At 44.9% G+C, this 21,696-nt stretch overlaps 1 protein-coding gene across 5 annotated transcripts in view; it reads right to left on the minus strand.

The window, feature by feature from the left end:
• Positions 1–935: 935 nt before the first annotated feature.
• Positions 936–21,696, minus strand: part of LOC135917824 (uncharacterized) — a 205,080-nt gene continuing 184,319 nt past the window's right edge. For all 5 annotated transcript variants that reach the window (XM_065451423.2, XM_065451422.2, XM_065451425.2 and 2 more), the window contains 2 exons: positions 14,010–14,135; positions 936–1,226 (listed from right to left, as the gene is read on the minus strand). In XM_065451423.2, coding sequence (XP_065307495.1) covers positions 1,032–1,226; positions 14,010–14,135 — 321 coding nt within the window. In that variant the 3' untranslated portion in view covers positions 936–1,031. The remainder of the gene's footprint in view (positions 1,227–14,009; positions 14,136–21,696) is intronic.

Genomic DNA, 21,696 nt, shown 5'->3' on the forward strand with positions numbered 1-21,696 from the left:
TGACCAATAACACACTCTCCTCGTTTCGAGGAGCTCACTTTTGTTTGCTTTAAAAAAGAATAACATTGCCTACACTGAGTGGCTTGTCTTATCTAATTGGCTGACAACAGGCTAGGAGCACGCTCAATTTCAAATGGATTCTATGGGGCTGAGCCAGTGCACTGAAAATTGATGACCGGATGAGGAGGGTGGTGCCGGTGTCTGTGATTTGTCCGCTTTCCATTACTTATCTTGCGGTGGCTGGTCTAAAATTGAGGCGACATGCAGCGTAAGGTTAATAATGCCGCTAAAACAGATCCTCAGCAAAGAATAATTCGCAGAACGAGATTGTAAACATGCCAAAAGTGTTCAAGAACGTTACATGGCCACCCAAAAAACTATATTGTTGACTGGTTCGAGTAGCCAGTGCCTGCAACATCGGCGGCAGCCATCTTTTATTCCTTTCGGAATGGGGCAGGAAGTGCCTGTTCAGAAGAAAACTCAGAATTGTTCGGCATATTAATGCATCTTTACCGGGTACACGTCTCATTGACCTGGTGAATACTCGCGGTCTTGTAACGTCGCGTGACAGGCAGGCGACACGGGTGTCGCCGGAAGCCTTTTGACCCATAGCCGAGCGCTAATGGCAAAAAGGTGTCGAATCATAAGCAATCATTTTTCTTTGGTTCTGTCCAGTCATGCGTAATCAGTGTGTCCGTGTCATATAAGATGGGGAGTTATCGTGGTTTTGAGGGCGTCGCGTGACACAAAGGAAAGGTGAGGGTGGTTCAAAAACGTTTTTGGTGGAGGGTTGATTGCAGAATTGGAAAAACAAAGTTTGGAATAGGTTTACGTTACAGCGCCCCCAACACAGTACCTTCCATGCACGAGGTAGCTGTTAGCTACCACGAAAACAAAATTGTACACTCAATGAGAACGCTCAGTGGCACACTGCATAATCTTGAAAACAGTAATGTTTCTTTGTTCTCATCGGCAGAAAAAAAAATGTCCTGTGAGCTTGAGCCGAAAGCACATAGTAAATGCGTATCCCCTTAGTTGACCGCCAGGCACTCTGTCTCCTTGTCAGCAGACGTATAATTAAAAGCGAAGAAGACTGCCAGCTTCTTGAGCATGTGGAGCCGTGGGAATGGCCCGTAACCGCAGACACCTTTGGCGTCCTCCAGCTCGATGCCCACAGCGGCCAAGTTATACTTCAAGTTCGTCGCATTCTTCTTGGAGATGCACAGCTGCATTAAACATCCCCGAGAAAACATTTGATGAATGATCGCTGGCGGTGCCGATTCGAGTGCGTAGAAGAAGAACGTGGTTATAAATAGCTGCAAACATTTCAGAATAAGATGCTTTATTTCAAAGCATGAGAAGTGTATGCTCCTTAAGAAGAAACTAGTCAATTAACACGATATTTTATGGAAAGCGTCCTATATAATAAACGTTAGAAGCCGTTAACATCTTCAAACTACCCCATATCTACCTTTTTTATGCTATCGGCAATGACAGAGCCATATCATGCGCCATAACATAATGTGCCATAACATAGCCACATAACATGCCATAACATAACAATGCTTGAGAAAATGTGCAGTTACGTCAAACAAAAATGCGCAATAAGAGTCCATTTTCTAGCACAGAATACATTTGCAGTAATGCCGAATGACGAAACATTGACAGCCGTATCATGGGGGCGACCTGCGTTGAAACGCTTCAGTTTCATTCTCTATATGGCGAAAGCACATTAAGTTCTCACTACACACGTCATAAGCTGTAGACTTTCTTTTTCAACCCGAGATTGTAGCGTGATCAGGCGTCACCATAACTAGCACCTTCGTCTGTACCGCGTTTCGCTACATAGCGAACTTGTTCCTAATCGTCAAGGTGGCAAGTGGCGCGGACCTCCAGCACGTGACACGCATGGCCAACGCGGCAACTGGGAACGCAGTCCCAAGGGTGGGTGCAGTTGCTGCTTCGCCATGGCTGGTATCGTCCAAACTTTCATTCTCGTCGAGATCGCAACCGTCCAAATGAAAGTCGGACGTCCAGGTTAACAAAACTTCTGAGAAGTAAACAATGAAACGTTCGTATGCGCAAGAAAAAAGATTTCCCGCCTTGAGGCAAATGTTTGCTGCACTGAGTTGGGTGGGGTTTATAAATGTATTTCGGAATAGTGTTTAAAATCAGATTACGCAGATACAGTGCACATGTTGGAATGTATGCGATGCGGCGCTTAAGGCGGAAAAGTATACGCCCATCAGGTAACCGCGATGCGATCATTTTGATGGAAGCAAGTATATGAGCATAAAGGTACGACACGTATCAATGAACACTTAGTTTTTTTTATCTGTTGGGTCATCGTCATGCGCGCACATTCCGAATGGTTGGCTAAAAATGTGGCCACCGTATGTGGAGCATACCGGGTGTTTATGAAGGAGAGTGAAGTATATCAAACGAATGGGGAATTTATCCAACCCAAAATATAAATAATCTTCCCCTTTACACATCGGTGTGATTTGGAGATATACGGAAGCCAATATCATATCTTTATGTCTTATGTAGAAAATGTACAAATGAGAAGATTCTCATTGCACTGGATTACTCCAGAACCTATAGATCCATGCAGAGTGGCTAAATATAAACAAAAACATAATACACCAAACAATCCATTAGATATATTTTACCAATATAGTAACAGATCCGTGCGCTTTAGAGATGTCTCTGAGGCTACGCAATAAATGTTCAGGCTTTATGTAACAAATTATTTTCGCGTTTCCGAAAGCTGAGCCAGATTTAACCGGTTAGCGTGCAAGTTTACCCGAATTACTTAGTTACCGTCACATAACCTTTGTACAAATATATCTACTAATACATATGAGAAGACAGCGGCCATGGCCATGAATGTTTTCGAAGGTTTGCAAAAAAAGCGCGTGGCCTAAAGGGTCCTTAACCAGGTCTAGTGATTTTCAGCTGACAAGCGCAGGGTAGTTTAAAGGAGTCCATGGCTTGGTTCCTGCCGTGCGGATGCGGGACCTTCTGACAGCACGTATCGTGCGCGTCTGAGCAAGACGACACACGCAGTTGTTGGGCATCAAAACAACTGTCTGTCTGTTTATTATGTTTGCTTCTATAACTTCGTGTGAAAGGGTGCCGCATGCTCAGAAGTGGTTAGGGGAAAGAAGGTTGCACTGCTATCAGCTCGTCTGCTTCCGTGGTAGCCAAGTATGATGCACAGACCACACATTGCGCAATAAAAATCGTGTCTTTAAAGTATTACATCGCTACGGACCGCGGAAAGATCCGAAGTTTATAACCAAGCGTCCTTTTTCCTTCAACTCGTGGCTGCCGTGTTCCAAGCCGGAGGATGACGTAGTTGTATAGCTCCGCCTACGTACTGGTGTCCACAGTGTGAGGTCGCTGGTTGGGACACTTGACTTCGAGATTTATTAAAGACAACATCTGTTATCTCCATCATGTTGCTTTAATTGACGAATTGAAGTGACAAATGATAAAACACACAGACGGAATGTCTGCATGTTTTTTTCGTTTTGGTTTACTTTGCACTGAAGCAAGATAGGTGTACTTCCGCTTCGTCTGCTTGTTCCCACGATCGTGCGGTAACGTGCGCAGGTACCGACAGCATGCCATTTTCTACCATGTTACCGCGCGTGATCGTGCTTTGCGATCCGCTTGGTCTGCCTCAATATTCGCGTAGCACAGGATTATGCCGCTAGTCGTGGATACTTGCGCACAGTGCGCAATATCGTGCGCTGCGTGAATGAGACAACTCGCGCGACGCCGTCAGGGGAAGTGCGTAGCGCCGAAAAAAACAACCGATAAAAAATGAAAGCGGGTCTTGTGACGTATGCGTCACGTAACCTTCGAGGTGCGGTATGGCGGAACGCAGGGAAGGACTTTCGCTTGTGGAGGCCATACGGGGTGAGTGGAAAGAGCGTGTTGCTTGGCAGTGGAGCCCACCTGCTGAAATCATGGTTTCGCCACACTGAAATATTTCTATCTTGGCTCTTGATGAGCCGATTTGAAAAATTTTTAATGACAAAATGCTCCCTAGAGGACATGTAACACCTCTAAGCCCATAACTAAAATTTGGTATGGGGCTTGGTGAGGCGCCCTTTAAGGATACCATGTCACGGCCATATATCTAAAACAGGAGCTTTATGATATAACTCCTCAGTCTCTCGAACATTCTATAATCTATGTGTTGCTAGACACAGTTACGTGAAAAATGGCAACACGTGCGCTAGCCAACGAGCCCTGGCTTTTTTCAAGCGTAAAGCCAACTTGACAAAAATGATCGTGTCGTAAACTCCGGAGCCTTATCCTCCGCGTATGTACGGACAGATACGTGATGTTACTTTTTTCTTTTTCTTTCTTCTTTTCTGTGTGCAAATATCAGTTCGAAGTCAACTCGCGCCTTTGGATTTTTTCATCTTTCTCCAATTTATTTATCGCGTTGTGCAACCACATTATGCGACCTTCATTAACAAACACTTTTAACTGAAAGGCAACGCAAAGCGCTGGCGCCTTGAACGCAAGGCCAAGTCTGTGGAACTACCGGTGCCCGGCATTAACCAGCAAGCATGCTTGCATGTCTTCTTCGTGGGCGCATTCAGTGCTGCACGCATCGCATGCGAGGGCTCCCGATAAGAATTCGCGGTATGTGCTGTTATTGCGACTTCACGTACTCTAACACCTAATATGCCTGTTTGCAGGGTTTTCTGAATAAACTTCAGGGCTCACGAAGTTGGCATTTTGAGAAGTAGTGACCAAAGACAGAAGTTGTATACAGGCAAACTTATAAGTATGCGCGTGTCATTTTGTGGTTTAATGAAAATTGCTCTCTCGTGTTCCACTTGTTTATAGCCATAACACAACACGCTTGAATTGTTTTTCTGCTTGCCTCAGAAGATAAAAAAGCAGTTATTTCGTAATTTTATGAAACAGATGTCGATATATGGGGGGCCTGTGTCGTGAGTTTGAAGTGTGTAGGTTGATCACATGCATTAAGATTATTTACTGAATACGTGTCCCGACCCAATTTTCACACGTTACTAGGCACACTGTATATGTACGATTGCGCAGCCTTCTCGGTGGTCTATGCGAGCTCCGTGGTTTATATGTTAATGAAGTAGGAAGCATACTTTGGTGAACGACGGTAAATATTTGATCTATGCAGAATATTGCTAGCCTTTGAAGAAAGCTGCAGTTCGAGCATTTCAAAGTGTAGCAAGTCGTTATCTGCGATGTTTGGCAAGGTCATAAAACTGTCCAAGATTTCAGCTTCACACTGTGAAAATATGGGAAATGTTAAGAGTACTACATGCCAAAAGCTGATATTTCTGGCTTGAACAGACACTTTGAAACTCATTACAGAATCGTAAATTTGTTTTCTTGCATTGCCTTGGGTAATAAGAGCATTATAATTTATATTTAACGACCTTGAGTGGCCCGTAAGGGGTAATGTGTATGCAAAGTTTAAAAAGGGTACGTTTATATGGCCGTTGAAATAAATTACGTGTTGAAGTACTCCAGAGTGTTATAAGTGTTCCTTACGGATGGGCCCGTAATTCGCAATCTGCCCTGGCATAACAGCAAATGGCACTACGAAAATTTCAGTGAATATAGGGGGATTGTTATAGCAACAGTCTGTGCTAACTGAAAAGTATGTAGATCAAACAGAACTTTTCTAAAAAATGCCTTCAGAGAAATCTCAAAAGCGTCCGCTGCCATATTATGAAATGCTCCCCAATGGCCCGAGAGAGCTGTGCCTTAAAGAAAACTTAAACTTCGTAAAATTGCGCGGCATGGTTATCGTACTATGTGCAGGAATTCTTATGTTCCTTGTTTATTCAGAAGTGCTATGAATATTTATTGAACCATCCCATTTTATCGTCTTTATTTTCGTTCTTCGTTTTGTAAGACGTAAGGACGTGCGCCTCGTGGTCCAAGGTAATTGGCACAGCTTTTCATGCTTGGTCCCATTGATGTCTATCTAATGGGTAATGTAATACAAAGTCGATAGGGGAGAATACTTGGATACTTGGGAACGAATACTTAGGCAAACAGTCAGGAGCTTTATGCAGGCTTCCTACAAATGGGGCAAAATTTCGCCGATTGTCCCCAAAGAACTCGAACAGTTGCATGCGTACAATGCTTTCAAGTGTGTGTTTTGATTGCGAGACCGAAACTGCTACCACAACTTCCTAAAAGAAGCATCTTAGCTGAATATTCCGTTGCTATTCTCTATGGTCGCACAAATCTGGTTTAATATTTAAAACATTCTAACACTTTCGTGAAGAAGTCTTGAAAATATGACAGATAGCACCGTGTATACAGGGGTCTTTCGGAAAATGGAGTCAAGGTAATATTGAAATAACCAAATTTTGGTGATTTACGTACAAAAACACGATCTCATTTTGCGACATGCCTTACTTGGAACTCCTGAAAAATTCCCACCACCTGCGGTTATTTCACATTTCCTTGAAACTACCTATACGCACGTTTCTGCGTTACGACTGTATTGAGAACGGCCGTCGCGGCTGGTATCGGACGCCCGTCCTCCAGCTCAGCGGCCTGGCGCCATGTAGTACCACAGCTGGTAAGATTTATAACTATGACGAAGCACTCTAAATAGAAAAAAAACACATTGTTGGCTAATGCCGCTACAGGGTCGCACATTTTTCTAAAAACTTTTTCGGATAGCGGAAATCACAATCCGCATAGTGAAAATATCAGCACTTCGACTCCGTTTAGGTCCTCGAAATCTGAAACTAGGACAATTCCAGCTCCTGCAGTGACTCAGTTGGCGCATTCCACTCTTAAATGCCCCTAAATTCAACCAAATTGTTTTCTGTAATTTCTTGCTACTGGCGCTTTCGTGTTCAGCGATACAGCCACATATATTTAGAGCCTGAACAATGTAAGAAAAAATATTACGTGCTATTTTTGGGATAAGGGCAAGCAGGCGTCATGGCCTTTGACTTCTTTGGTACTTCCTTGCCTGTAACCTCATCGATTAATAAGCATTCGAGTAAATAAAAGTAGAAAATATTCTTACACCATATCGCCTGTAATGGGTGGGCGCAATTTTAAGGGAAAAAATAGTCCCCGCTATCCAGCCCCTGCGAAAGTTCATGTCCAGTGAATCTGGTGAATACACCGACAACAACAGATGGGGAGAGGGAGGGTTATGCAGTGTAAATAAGTTTAATGGTTGAAGCCACTTTGCCTTCAACCATTACTGGCATATTACCGCGGATCATTTTTCACCACAGCTCATTTACCGCCTTTTATCGCGTCTTCTGGATACTTGAAACTCTGCGAACAAAGATGACATCCTTTCCAAATGACCGTAGTAACACTCAGAGTGCTATCGCCAGCAACGTAATTTTCAGACTGCATTGTTTAGTCATAGGTCGCGCATACTCCTGCTAATTTTAATGCTTGTTCGTAACCTAGCTTCCTAAATGAACAGTAAATGAACCGACTGAAGTGAAAAACTGAACTCCTTGAAGAAAAATTTAAGGAGTGAAATCTAATTTTGTCTAAGTCAAATCTACTTGAGTGAATCTAAGTTTGTCTGGAAATGAAAAGTTTCCTCGAGAATAGAAATTACAATTTAAGGGATGGGATTTACGTGCCAGAACTACTTTCTGATTATGAGGCACACCGTAGTGGAGGACTCCGGAAATTTCGACCACCTGGGGATCTTTAACCTGCACCTAAATCTAAGTACACGGGCGTTTTCGCATTTCGATCCCATCGAAATGTGGCCGCCGTGGCCGGGCCAGCAAGTAGAAATGTAGAACGTCTAAAAATCCATTTGTTTAAAGTACGATGGCAGCTGAAGTCACCAATGAGCCGATACACAAACAGCTGCATTGAATAAATATATGAGAAATGTAATAAACCAAGTCCAGTAGAGTCTCATTGGCCAATTTATCGATTCTTTGGCTTCGTTTTGAAAATCAAAGCTCGGTCACTTCGTGCCCATTCCATTCGAATTTAACTCATGGCTTGTAAAAATGTGGTATAATTCCGGAAACATTCCCTCTCCAGAGTTACCACTCCGGCACTCTGAGCTGATGCCAACGACACAGCAACTGGCTCCTTAGTTGTCGCACCAAATAGTGATTGACAACGCAACCGAATTGATGAAAGTGGCGTAAGACTTCAAATTTGAACTTCAATCCAAATGAGAAGCTGCGGTCACGTCGGGTAGGTAGGCGCTTGGACGTTTTGCCTTCGAACAATGAGAGCAAATAAATGTCAATACTGTAAAGTTTTGGGAACCTGTTACACTGAACGCAACTCCATGTCGCATTCACAGTGAACGAAAGAAACAAAAGTACCCCTTATGTACCTAAACTATCTGTACTACACATGTTACAATCGCCAACTCAGGCCATGGAAGCTGGGGCATGTTTCACGTCATCCCTTGCCACGGCACTGCAGTCCTAAGTTGCGTTTCACGCCGACCTGCGACAGCAATCTTTTGAATAAAAATTGTGAGCTGCTGCCTTTAATCATCATCATGATCAAGACCCTAATCATCATCACCATCTTTGGCCTAATTTTGTCCACTGAGTCACTAAACCATCCCCTGATATCCCTATGTTAAGCTAGCTGGTTCCAACTTGAGCCACCGAATTTCCTAATTTATATACCCCACACAATTTCGTTTTGTCCTTCACTGCGCTTGCCTTCCTTAGACATCCATTCTGTAACTCTAATAGTCTCTCATCATCTGGCCAACCCATAGTCTGCTGTCTGACGTACCCAATAGATGACCTACCCAGATCAACTTCTTCCTCGTGAGGCCAACTAGAATATCGGCTATCGTCATGTGTTCTTGTGATCTGCAGCCCTCTCTTACTGTCTCCTAAAGTAACACCTAAATTTTTTCTTTCCATCACTTTTTCTGCTGCCTTCAACTTGTTCTCGAGGTTCTTAGCCAAGTTCTTACCCCATAAGTTAGCGCGAAAAGAATGCAATGCTTAGATAATTTTGTTCTAAAACGACAGTGGTAAGCTCCTGGTCAGGGTTTAGAAATGCATGTCGTACGCACTCTAACCCTTTTTTTGTCGTTTGTAATTTTAGTTCTCCTTGTGGGAGTCAGCTATACGTAACTTAGCAATACAAACGTACTCCTACAGAAACTGCAGAGGACGATTATTCATCCCAAATTGATGTTTCTTTGCCAGGCTATTGATTATTACCTTCCTTTTCTGCATAACAGACTTCAACCCACTCTTCTACTTTCCCAGGTAAGGTCCACCGTCATTTGTTGTGATTCGTCGCCGGTGTTCCTGAGGAGGACAATGTGATATGCACGCAGACGTTTATTGAGATATCTCGCCATTTATCCCTCCCCTTCTTAGCCTTCACTCTCTCCTGCCATTGCCGAGCCGCAAATTCTTGCTGCAATAAATTTACAGATCCACGACATAACAAGAACCAAGCCTTAACGCTTAATCAGTTTGCCTAAATCAAGCTACACAGCAGATACAAGCCGAATGCATGGCCGAGCAAGTTCTGGCGTGTTCTCGTCGTGTGCTACTCCACGCCTAACTTTTTCACTGTCGGTTGAATCAGAAGTGATTTGCACGGGCTTTCATTTTTCTGTGGGAATGCACGCAAGACACAATTTTCCACCGCACTCCACACGCGACTGAATACGGGGAACACCTCCTGGTAAGACAAGACGCTGCTAGTTTATAGCTTCATTGTCACTTCGTGTAGGGCTGCAGTAGACCATCTATATTCCTTGAACATTGTGTTAAGATTTAGAAAGTCATTTCAATACGCTTACAGCGCTGTGAAAGTTTATTTCATTGCATATTATTTCCTGTTTTGTGTGTGTGTAACAACTAGTAAAATGTGTTCTCAACACCATGATCCCATGGGAAATAAATGATCGCTCAGCAAAGCAATGTTGGACATGCAAAAAAAAAACACTCAGTGCTCCTGCAATCTGCTAAGAAGGATGACGAGCGAGTCTGTGTAAATGGGTTCCTTGATGGCGAATTGCACCTCTACCGTGGGTCGGCCAACATGGCACGATCTTAGGAATTGGCGCTAATATAGAGAGTGCTTGGTGCCGGCTTCACCTCCCCCGCGTGTCTGTCCGGTATTGCACTATCTCCGGGATCGGCCCACATATGAGGAGTGCTTAACGTCTGCTTCACCTTCGCCGCGCATGCGATTTTTTGCCGAGACTCTCTGCCATTCGGAATTTGATGACATATGGGAGCACCGGATTTGGCCATCCCCGTCCAGCTCACGTTCACATGATCGGTGTTCTCCGCCTTGTTCCCTGAAGCCCTGGGCCTAGGGTTGAGCTGCGCGGAGTCAACACTAGGCACCGAGACGTTATATACATGGACGCCGCAATGTCCTTTTAAAAATTATGGGGTTTTACGTTCCAAAACCACTCCCTGATTATGAGGCATGCCATAGTGGATTACACGAAAAATTCGACCCCCTGGGGTTCTTTCCGGTGCACCTAAATCTAAGTACACGGGTGTTTTCATATTTTCCCGCCATCGAAATGTGGCCACCGAGGCCTGGATTTGATCCCGCGACCTAATGCTCAGCAGTAGGAAAGTCCGACTATCATCGCGTTCTAACGGCAGTCAACTGAGTGTCTGAGTGTGTGGAGACACACTCAGACATCCAAATCTCGGCCTCAGTGCGCACCCTTTGTACGAGCACAGCTGAATCAACTGCAATAGCTCTAGCAATTAGAAAAGCAGAGATGAGCAGAAACTCGATGGCAGTCGTTAGAGACTCGCAAGCGGTCTTTCGGATGTTTATAAACGAACGTCTACCCCGCATAACTTTCAAGCAACTAGGTGAAATATTCTGCCCATCACACGACATCACATGGTACTCTGTACACTCGGGAGTCTGAGAAAATGAACCAGCGAACGCACTAGCTCGTGAACTAGTGAACCGAGCAGACGACACTGAAATGCGAGCAGCTGCGGCACGCTGCCGATCTATCGCATTGCAGCGGAAATATAGCACGGGGAAAGTCCGCACGTCTACATTCTCTTGTTATTGAATAAGGCACCGGAGGAGGAATTAGGCGAAAAAATTCACCAGGGATACAAAGACCGGTTACGGCTGGGAATGCGACAGCTCTACAGTGGCTTAAGCAAGATGTTTTCGATTGAGCTTTTTCACGTGCAATAAAGTTATTTCTGTTTAGTCACTGTCTCTGTCAGCGTTTCGCGGCTTCCAGCAGAAATATAGCACACGGAAAGTGCGCACGTCTACATTCTCTTGTGATTGAATAAGGCACCGGAGGAGGAATTAGGCAAAAAAATTCGCCAGGGATACAAAGACTGGTTACGGCTGGGAATGCGACAGCTCTGCGGTGGCTTAGGCAAGATGTTTTCGATTGAGCTTTTTCACGTGCAATAAAGTTATTTCTGTTTAGTCACTGCCTCTGTCAGCGTTTCGCGGCTTCCGAATAGGTAGACGTTTCAAAGCTCATGGCAGTAGAGACAGCGCCGATGATAGCCGCGGAGCAAGTGACGTGCCGGAAGCAGTGTTATCATTTTACACACTCGCGACACTAAGGACCGTGCAGCCGCTGTGGCATGGGAGAAGCATGCTTGTATCGCAACTCGGACGATTCGTGCGATTCCTCATCGAGACCGAAATGCAAGAAATTTTGTTTTCAAAGCCATTAGCTTAGTTCATATACAGGAACCTGTCTCGGAAATTTGAAGTCAATGCGAGCACTTTTGACGTGTGTTTACTCTTTGCGCCGTCGGCAATTTTACGGTGAAGCTGTATACCTCTACCATCCAAGGAAATTTTTGTGTTGTAAGAAAAAAACTCCCCATACATGAGCCGATACCGAAGATAACGCAATACCGGCCTGACCCATGGCCGCCGTGAAGCCGGCTTTATGCACTCTCCTACGTAGGCCGATTCCGAAGATAGTGCACTGCCAGGCCTATCCGCGTCGGATGTGCAGTTCGCCATTAAGGGGCCCACGTACACAGCTTCGCTGGTCATCCTTCTTCACAGAGTGGAGGGCCACTGAGATTTTGTTCACAATCGCTCGGTAAGGCCGAAGACTACGACGCTGTATTATTGCGTAATGGGGCATATAATGCTTTAGCATTGACAAAGTATTGCATACCCCTTTCACCTCGCACACCCCCCTCACGGGATTTAGTGGTGGTTTTCAACAGCTTCGCTGCACATCTGCTTTGGCATAACCGGTATAGCAAGTCAGTTTTTTATACGACCGCAGCCTTCACTCACAAAAACGGCCCGGCAACCAATGGATTCTTTTCCATCATCATGACGTATTGTACAAACTTGCAGTGCTTGAGTATCAGCTTCCCTCATTTTAGTAGGTCAGGCGAATCAGTCGTTTTGCTGCCTTCTGAGCAATGAATTCGCGAGGTTGAGAAGTTTCGGTGCTATCAGGCAACTCATGCTTGGTACTACGTTGCACCTCAGACATAGAAAAATACGGCTGAGTTCGTGCACATTGAGGTATAGCTAGCGTTATCAAAATATTTATGCGTCAAGTGGCCTCGAGACTCGAGAATTCGAATACTGACTTGTACAGAACATTGCCTATTTTTTCTTATTCTACACCCTTAGCAAGTTCCTAGTCTCATTTGGTACACTGCAACTATTGGTATGTTTACATGCACGCATCAAAAGGTACAATGATTTTTCTTTTTTTATTTAGGAAATTTCTGTTTACCAGTCAATAAAGAGGCCCTGCGTCTATGCTAGACCCACTAAGATAAACAGAATGACGAGTTCCATTTGTTATCCCGCGGTGGATGCAAATGACTAAAAAATTGACGCAGCCGAACGACAGCCGTTTACCTTGTAAATTCAGTGTGAAAGAGGACGACCGAAGCACGCATATTCCATCGTATTTTACCCACACATCAGCGACTCATGGTGCTTCTAATCAAAATGAGACTACATCGTACGGTACAGGAAATTCTCTACCCAGTGTGTCCTTCTTGTGGGAAAATAAACTTTAGTAGCATCTATTTAAGACCCCTGACATACAGGTAAGACCCTTTGTCACACAGGAAGCATTGTAAATAATTACCGGATATGGTTACAAATAGGCAGAATGAGCTTTAGTGATTGTTCATACATACGCACTCGCAAAAGCTCAAATTGCTTTATGTACGTACAATATGTTTACGTACAATGTGTTCGTAATACCCATCCATTCAAAAACGACACCATAAGCAATGCGTCTCCGTCGTATCGGCTGCCGAAAATTGTTGACGTTTGGCAATGCATACAAAGCGCAAATTGATTTCAGAAGGAAATAAATTATCAACTACTCAATAATAAAAAGTGAAAGAAAAATAATATACATTTATATTAGTATAGGACGTAATGCCTTAATATAGCAGCCGGCGCATTGCAGCTGGAACGCAACATTAGGGAAAACCAAAGCAAATTCAGAAGGTGAGGGAAAGTCGATGGCGTAAGGAACCAAACAAAAACGGCAAATGTTGATGTATGTGTTTTACAGATAAATCTTTGAATAGGCAAATCTACCACACGTTACCAGATGTAGGAGTGATGTTTAGCACCTTAGAACGACTTTATATATTTCTAGTACACCCTTGAAACAGCCGTTTCTTCGTGATACATTGGCCATGAAATAGTTTTGTTTATGTCTTGTGCTATAATGGGTAAAAGGTTTAGAAACGTGCGCATCTATACAGGAAATAATTTTCTCCTCTGTGTAACAACTTCGCCCATGCGAACGTATCAATTTGGCTCAATCTATGTTTTTCCCATTATACATTGGAAAATTTTATTGGACGTCCTTATAGAATATACGCACACAGGGATGAGCAATATCCGATTTTAGTAGCACGTGGTTGCCAGGGTATTCATAATTTCGAAACATTCGCGCGAAGAGAAATGATGCTGTGAGTTGAACTCAGTGTTACTTTGTCTGCTGATCTGTCATGAGCAGCTGCTCTCACCTTTGTACGAAGGTTCTGTGGGCCGTCATAGGTGAACATTAGTCCTTGTTTGACATTGTACGCAACGAGCGCATGGTACACGGTGTCTACATAGAACGAGTTGTTGAACGCAGGATCCTTGCAGGCCTGTTGGAAGGACACATAATTTGTGAGATTTCTGAGCCCAGATCTCCCGATGTACCAAGAAATTCATACCAGTTTCTCAAAATCATTGTTATATTACACTAAGGTGTAGTGATGTGCTTAGTTTCGAGATACGTCCCGTTGGATCAAGCTTGTACCACCTGTAGCCCGGGTGTTCCAAACGCGTTACAAGCTATATTCATTCATATTCATAATTGTTCATGCAAGCTGAGAAAAAAATACAAAATATCACCAATGATGCTGAATAAAACACATAGTTGCCTCAGGGGAACCAGCCCTCGTATAACCTCCGCTGAGCATATTTGGAAAGATTAAAAACCGAATTCACAGCTGAGCAGCTTTACTCTTAGCAAAAGTTGGAAGCATGTACCAGGCGATAGCGTCATACAAAACTTTGAAGAAAATGACTTCCTTTGCGAGTTACCACGCATGTTCAGTATACCGTATTAGAGTTCCTAACCAGTTCCTAGCCTTGGAAGATAGCGCACAAGGTTCCGAGGATAGCGCAGACCAAACATAGGAGCAACGGGTCCTGCTACTTGGTATACACAAAAGAGTGTGCTCCCTTGGTAATGGGTATGCGCTACTTGAACCGCTTGGTATATATGGGACGTTTATGATGATTATTATATTCGCAGTCATTAGAATGATGATGATCATTACATATTACAAAATTCAGGTGGTTTAACATCGAGTTGGCATCGAGCAAATGTGGCTCTGGCATTGATATCACAGTTCCACATGTGGTTCGCAAATCCCAATCTGGTTCCATAAATTCACCCGAAAAGACGATTTCTTTCATCGACTTCAACTAGACGTTGCACAGCCATCTCTCTTGTTTTGAAGTGTAATTTAATGCTGGGGGTTTTACCTGAAAAAAATAGGATATCATTAAGAAATAATAATTAATAGGGACTCTTGAACGAGTTGTGCTCATGAGGCTCTTTAGCATGCAAATAAATCGTAGTACAAATGCGTTCTCAGTGGTGATAACATAGAAATATGATTGCGGCGGCCACGAGAGAACACGGGACCTTAGGCCAAGCTCTGCACTGAGGTAGCCACTCTGAAACAGCGGCGGACATTCCCTAAATTATAACAACATATTGTAGCGCGCATAAAGCAATACCTACACAAACGAGTTCCATTTATCCTTTTCAACGCCGTGAAATGGTACCAGATACTAAAAAGGTTCCCAGAGAGTAGACCAGGAAAGAAACTAAACAGAAGCCTTCCTTATGACTTCTACTTTTTTCTGTACTGTGACGTAACCATAACCACGCAATTCGGAGCGTACAGTGTAACCGTAGCTGCACTTAGGGAGGTAAGTGCGTAATGAAAGAGCTGATAGGGACTTGCCTAACAATCTCTAGTTTTTAAATTGTAACGGGGTATGCGACTTTCTTTAAAGTAGCAAGGTTCGAAGGCAGGTAAAGCTTATGGTACAGTAAAGGTGGTGACGCACTGGCTTTGTTGAATAATAGTCCACCCATCTTTTATACTTTCAGAAATCGCCGCCAAGCTGTGACATACTTCGTCGTCTTCGTACACGGAGCTTCACGTGAAGTACTGTCTGTCTGAAGCTCAGAGCAAGTATCACAAAGATAGCTGTTATGGATTTCCTCCCATGGATGCTTTGATGTGCGCTGGTGTCCGCCAAAGTTCGAATCGCCAAATGAACGGCGATAATGGTACACACAAAAATAATTCTCATTAGGCTATGAGGACTCACTCCGCACAAACAGATTGACAATCCTGGATGCAGCCTCTCACCCACTCATCCACATTTTAGACGGCAAAATCGCGCAAACAGTACTCATAATTGACATCTCACATTGAACATCTTACTGCTAGACCATGCATATTTCGTTGCCGTTGTGGTGTGGCACAGGGCCTTCATCGCAGCTGCAGATGCAGGCCTGAAAGTATGTTTTTAACTCATAATGGCAATGACCGAGCATGAGCTTTGTGCTCCTTATAATCTCTCTTTTGAGCGTTCTGCTTCTTCGCATGGTAACTGGATAGGAATAGCTGAAGACTCATTAGTCTTGCTGGGAAAACATATATTCCACAAAGGCCCAAGTCCAGTTGTAAGAAAATAATGTTGTGTGTTTGTGCATCTTTTTCGTAGTAGAGATTTATGGCCAAATGCGTATGACAAGATGATAAAGAAGAGTCAAGTATTTTCACTGAATTACTGGGAAACGCACGTTGCAGAGACAAATACTGCTGCGTCTTGTTCTAGTTGGCAGCCGTTGTGGCGCATTCGTTGTGGTTTTGTGCTATTAATCCCAAGGGCGCCAAATTGAATCCTGGATGCGGCGACCATATCTCGATAGTTGTGATATGCAAAAACGTCTGTGTAGCATGCATTGGTGAACGTTGAAAATACCAAGGGTTCAAATTGACCAGGCGACTGCCATCCACTTTACGCGTGCCTTAGACTACGTCCTATCCAAACCTGGCCCTTTTCCATACGATATTTTCAGGGGCTTTTAGCTCTACTTGACCCGAGTCTGGGGCTGTTAGCTATCGCGCACACATGCTCTGGCGATGCCCCTCGTTACAGGGACCCACTCACATCAAGGAAAATGAAGCTCTGCCTTAGAGAGCTCAGCACTTTCACAGCAAACTTGGGCTGTTCAGAGAGCCAATGCGGCGGTTAGCCTCGGCCTACCAGTCCCCACGTGGGAGCGGCCCGCAGCTCTGCCTTAGGGCAAAGCTTCTCAAGACTTTGTAAATAAAGGAATTTGTCTGTCTGTCTGTAATTCGTCAAGGGAAATAGCTCACTGCCACATAAGGGTGAATAAGCCAAAAACACCGTAAGAAATAGTTTCAGTCTGCCTAGGCAATACAAACAGCACGGAGGTACAATAGTCATATATATATATGTATATATATATATATATATATATATATATATATATATATATATATATATATATATATATATATACGAGGAGTGTTTAGTCAGCAGTAGTAGCTGAATGGTCCTTGTCAACCTAAAAGGACAGAACCATATGCTTCGCCTTAGTCGAGCTTTCAGTCAGGCCCTAATCGTTGTTACCTTCATTGCAGAACCGTGACATGTATAGCCTGGCAGAAGATGAAGCACCGTCGTGGTGCTTGCTATGCCACACAATGCACGTCGCAGTTATAAAATTGTAGGCGGGAAACATGGACAATGTCGCTTAGCGGCATGACTTGGATGTCAGCGGAGACATTTCATAGATGACCGGTGCTGTCTGGTGCAGGCGTAGATAGGGCTCAGCCTAGCGAGACAAGAACTTCTTGCAAAGGCAAACACAATGCGAAGTCAGCCAGGGCGGGACGAGAGAGCCCGGTAGGAAGGAAACATCTTTGTGTCGACTATGATAAAGGAACTTTGGTTTGGCCTTCGATGAAGAGAGCCGATAGGAGCCGTGCGATGGCTCCACAGGTGAGCGTGCCACGTGCATATGAAGTGGTTGACACTGAATCACACGTAAATAAGGTGCCGAAGGGAAAAAGGCGTGATGCCCAAACAGAAAATAAAAAAGAGAGTAGCCGGCCGTTTGAGGACATGTTGATTTGCATGTGACGGTCACAAATGCTAGAGCAGTGTCCCAATGTCCGTGATTGTCACAAGCATACACGCAGTGTATATCGGTTAGTGTATGCTTGAGGCGTTCGCTAAGTCATTAGTCTGGCAAGTATACGAAGTTGCAAACTTGTGATAAGCCGCACACGAGCGGGGAATGTCTTCAACCACGCGAGTACAGTCGGTGAGAGGCTGACGAGGTGCACTGTGCTGCAGGATGACATCATACAGCAAGAACTCAGTGATATCAGACGCGCAAGTGGTCTGCAGTGCTCGAATGACCGTGCAACGCGAGGCATATTTTCATAGCGACCGCAAACAATTTGTTTCTTTAGGGGTGCAATTTCGTGATAACCCAAACGAGAGCTAGGTGCTCCCACTCAGTAATCGAAATACTATGTACCGATGGAGACAGAACGTGGTGGCGTACGCTATGGCACGGCTACGCCATTCTGTAATGAAGCAAGGGTAGCAGCAATATCATGGGGAGTTGCGTCAGTGCGAAGCGCTGTGCTTGCGGCTAGATCAAAATACGCCAACACTGGTTGTGATGTGAGTTTGTATACGTGCGTTGTGAAGGAATTTGCGTGTTCCACCTACGCCCCCCCCCCTCCCCATATGGTAACTTTACTTTTGAGGAGGTGTGTGAGTGGTTTGGAAATGTCTGCTCAGTTAATGACAAGGAGCTGGAAATACGACCAGGCCCAATAAAACCGTGTTCCTCTTCGGAAGAACGCGCACCGGACACAGTAAAACGAGGTCGATCATTTAAAACAACGTAGAAGCCTGTGGATCATCCACTCGAAAGTTGTAGGAGCATTGCAAAACATGAAAAGCATGTCCATAAATTGGTAGACGTCCTCAGGTGCGCTAAATGTGGTCTTCGCGCAGTGGCGGTCATCGACAAAAATTATCCAGCATCCAGACCAGTGGTCGAGCATTAAGAAGTGCTTGGCACCTTGTAGACAGTAGAGCGCATCATCAATTCGGGGAAGATTATATACGTCCTTCTTAGTGCTCCTATTGAGATGGCACTATTCGATGCTAAATCGCCCACTATTGACATTCTTTTTAACTGGCACGACATATGTTTCGAAAGCGCTTGAGGAGGACTATTGCTGCTCTGGCAAGAATCTCTTCTATCTCGTACATTATGATCTTCCGTTCAGAATGAGACAAGCGGTAAGGGGGTAAGTCAAGATTGCTGACGTCGCCAGTGTCAATGCAGTGAGTTACCACATGTGTTCGCCTAAGAGGACGATCCTCGACATCCAACATATCGAGATAGGACGCTAGAACGAGAGTTCGGCAATTTCGGAAGGTCACAGGTTCGGAGATTTTTTGTCAACAATTTCCGTAATCAGCGTGGTCATGGAAAGCAGGGCGTCTGGCTTAGCGTAAGGGGCAAAAAGAAAAATTGTGCCATCCACTAAGGCCGAAAGCTCAGCGACTGGGATATTTTGAGGAACAACTTGGGTTGAAGTGGAATGGTTGAGGACAGGAACGAGTGTTGTCTTGCTGCCAACTCTAAATACTGAGGAGAAGAGCGAGGCTGCGCGCGAGGATGACATCAGTAACCATAGCTACTACATAGTCGCCATCAGCAAGTTACGGGAACGCCGACACAGGTACATAGGTGACAGATAATGGAGAAAACTGAACATACTCTATAAAATATAGGCGAAGGTCAGGGGCAGATGTGACATCAGAGCACTACTACAGTTGAAGCTCTATAACACGATTGGAACAATCCATTAGCGTTGATTGAGTGGTCAAGAATATATGCAAATAATAAATTCGTGAGGCCAGTCTTCGAGAATAGCCAAGATTACTGAAGTGTCAAGGTCGGCAACAGTGATTTGGGAAGTCGATATACCAAGAACGGCTATTCGGCTTCCGTCAGCTATGAGGACTCTAGAGGATACGGCCGGCGTCAGGATTATTTTAGTTGGCAGAGGCGCGCAGCAGTCACTACAGAAGTATGAGCCCCAGTGGTGCTAACAGTGGTAAATGCCAGCCCATCAACAAGAGCACCAAGCAAGCTGCGGCCCTAATTACCTGTCAGGAAAGGTTTGTTCGGTCCAAGAATTCACTGCAGCTTCACCTCCGGAAGATGTGCCACTAGTTTCTCGAGCGGTGCGCGAAATTAGCTGATGACGAACAGCCGCACCAATATGGTGAACGTTACTGACGAGTCTGAGGTGACGGCGAATGGCTTGGCCACTGTCTTGAGGGATTACCAGTGTACACTGGCTCTGAACGGGGTGACGAACGACGAGGTTCGGAGTACTGACGGTGGTCAATACGAAAGCTTGTTTGGGAACGCGATCGCTTGCTGTCGAGACGGAGATTGCGGCCTCCGCTGTAGCATGACGGAAAACGGCGGCGGCGGCAGCAGCAGCAGCAGGAGCAGCAGCCCTGGGCCATCGTGGAGCTGACTGTTTTGACCGGTGGGACACGCGGTATGAAGAATCTGACTGGCAGCACGTATAGGTATAACGTCCTTATAGGCAAACTTTTCATGCACCACGGCTTGTCTAAGTTGCAATATTGTCGGGCGCAGAGGTCTGGTAAACGGAAGGAGCCATGGCCTCTAGTGTTCGAAGGACAATCTCTGTCAAGAATCAAAAGACAAGAGCGGATGGGGCATTTGAGGTCATCGCGCTAGGAAGCCGTAATGGTATTGGGGACCCTGCCAAAGCGCTGAGTCATCCGTACGCTTTCAGCCTGTTTGAATCACCGACATTATGTGACGATGGACTCAACCAAGGAGCACTTTTTACATTGGAGCAAGCTGAAGACATGAGCCGCTATGCTTTTTAACACATTTCCAGCTTTCCCGGCCTTCAGCATGTCTTCGTAAACTTTGCGGCACAGGACTAACAGGTCTTAATAATAGGTGACGTAGGATTCCTTGGTCGACTTAGCTATAGGCGTGAGTTCTTGTCTGGCTAGCACCTGTGTTCCAACTGATCGATAAATCAACTCACAAAGGTTTTACATGCAAATGTCCCAACTTGTCAGTTCTCCATTCTCGAATATTAAACCGTATGCGCGCTGTACAAATAAGAAAGAAAATTAAGTTCGCGAGCACCATCGCATCATCCCACCTGTTGGGTTTGCTGATTCGTTCGCATAATGCGTGCCAATATTCCACGTCACTGGTGTCCATGTGCCAGAATGTGCACGGAGCCCGGGTGTGTGAAAGGATGACCACTTACGGAGGTGGTGTGGACTGCGTAGAATGTGCGCTGTCTTCCGGCATGGTAACGGGAAAAAACGTGGTGCCCGCATGTAATGACGCGCACCACGCACCTTCCCCAAAGAGTTGTTACAGAGTACTTATTCGGCAGTGGCTGGCTGGTGCCCGTCAACCTACATAGCACACAATCATAGCCTTCCGACTGGCTTGAACGTTCTTGTCTCCACGGCTCAGATGTCACGTTAAATGTGTGCACATATACACACAACACACACACGCATTATATATATATATATATATATATATATATATATATATATATATATATATATATATATATATATCTGTGTGTGTGTGTGTCTGTGTGTGTGTGTGCGTGCTTGTGTCTGTGTGCGTGTGTCTGTGTGCAATGAATAGTTCTTCGAAGCAGGTGTTTCAGAATTTCACAGTGGAGGCACGCACGTTTTATGGTTACATGTGGCCGTGTCCAGTGCATTCCACGAGGTGCAGCTTTCCCCTTAAGATATCTCACGCGCCTGTCGTAGACGCCACTGAATCTTCGCGTGCTGGTATTCGTGACGCCACATTCATGACCCCACGGAATTTAGGCGTGTTTGTATTCATAGACTACTTGTGCTTTTAGAACGCATTTATTCGGTGCCCATTCCTGCGCCCTGCATACGTGTCCCTCATAACCAAGCGAATTAGCACCGCGAAGAACGGAACAGCAGACACGGCGAACAGCGGGTGGTGAAAGGCGG

Source organism: Dermacentor albipictus, chromosome 3 (assembly GCF_038994185.2).
Source record: "Dermacentor albipictus isolate Rhodes 1998 colony chromosome 3, USDA_Dalb.pri_finalv2, whole genome shotgun sequence".
In the NCBI taxonomy this organism is placed as follows: domain Eukaryota; kingdom Metazoa; phylum Arthropoda; class Arachnida; order Ixodida; family Ixodidae; genus Dermacentor; species Dermacentor albipictus.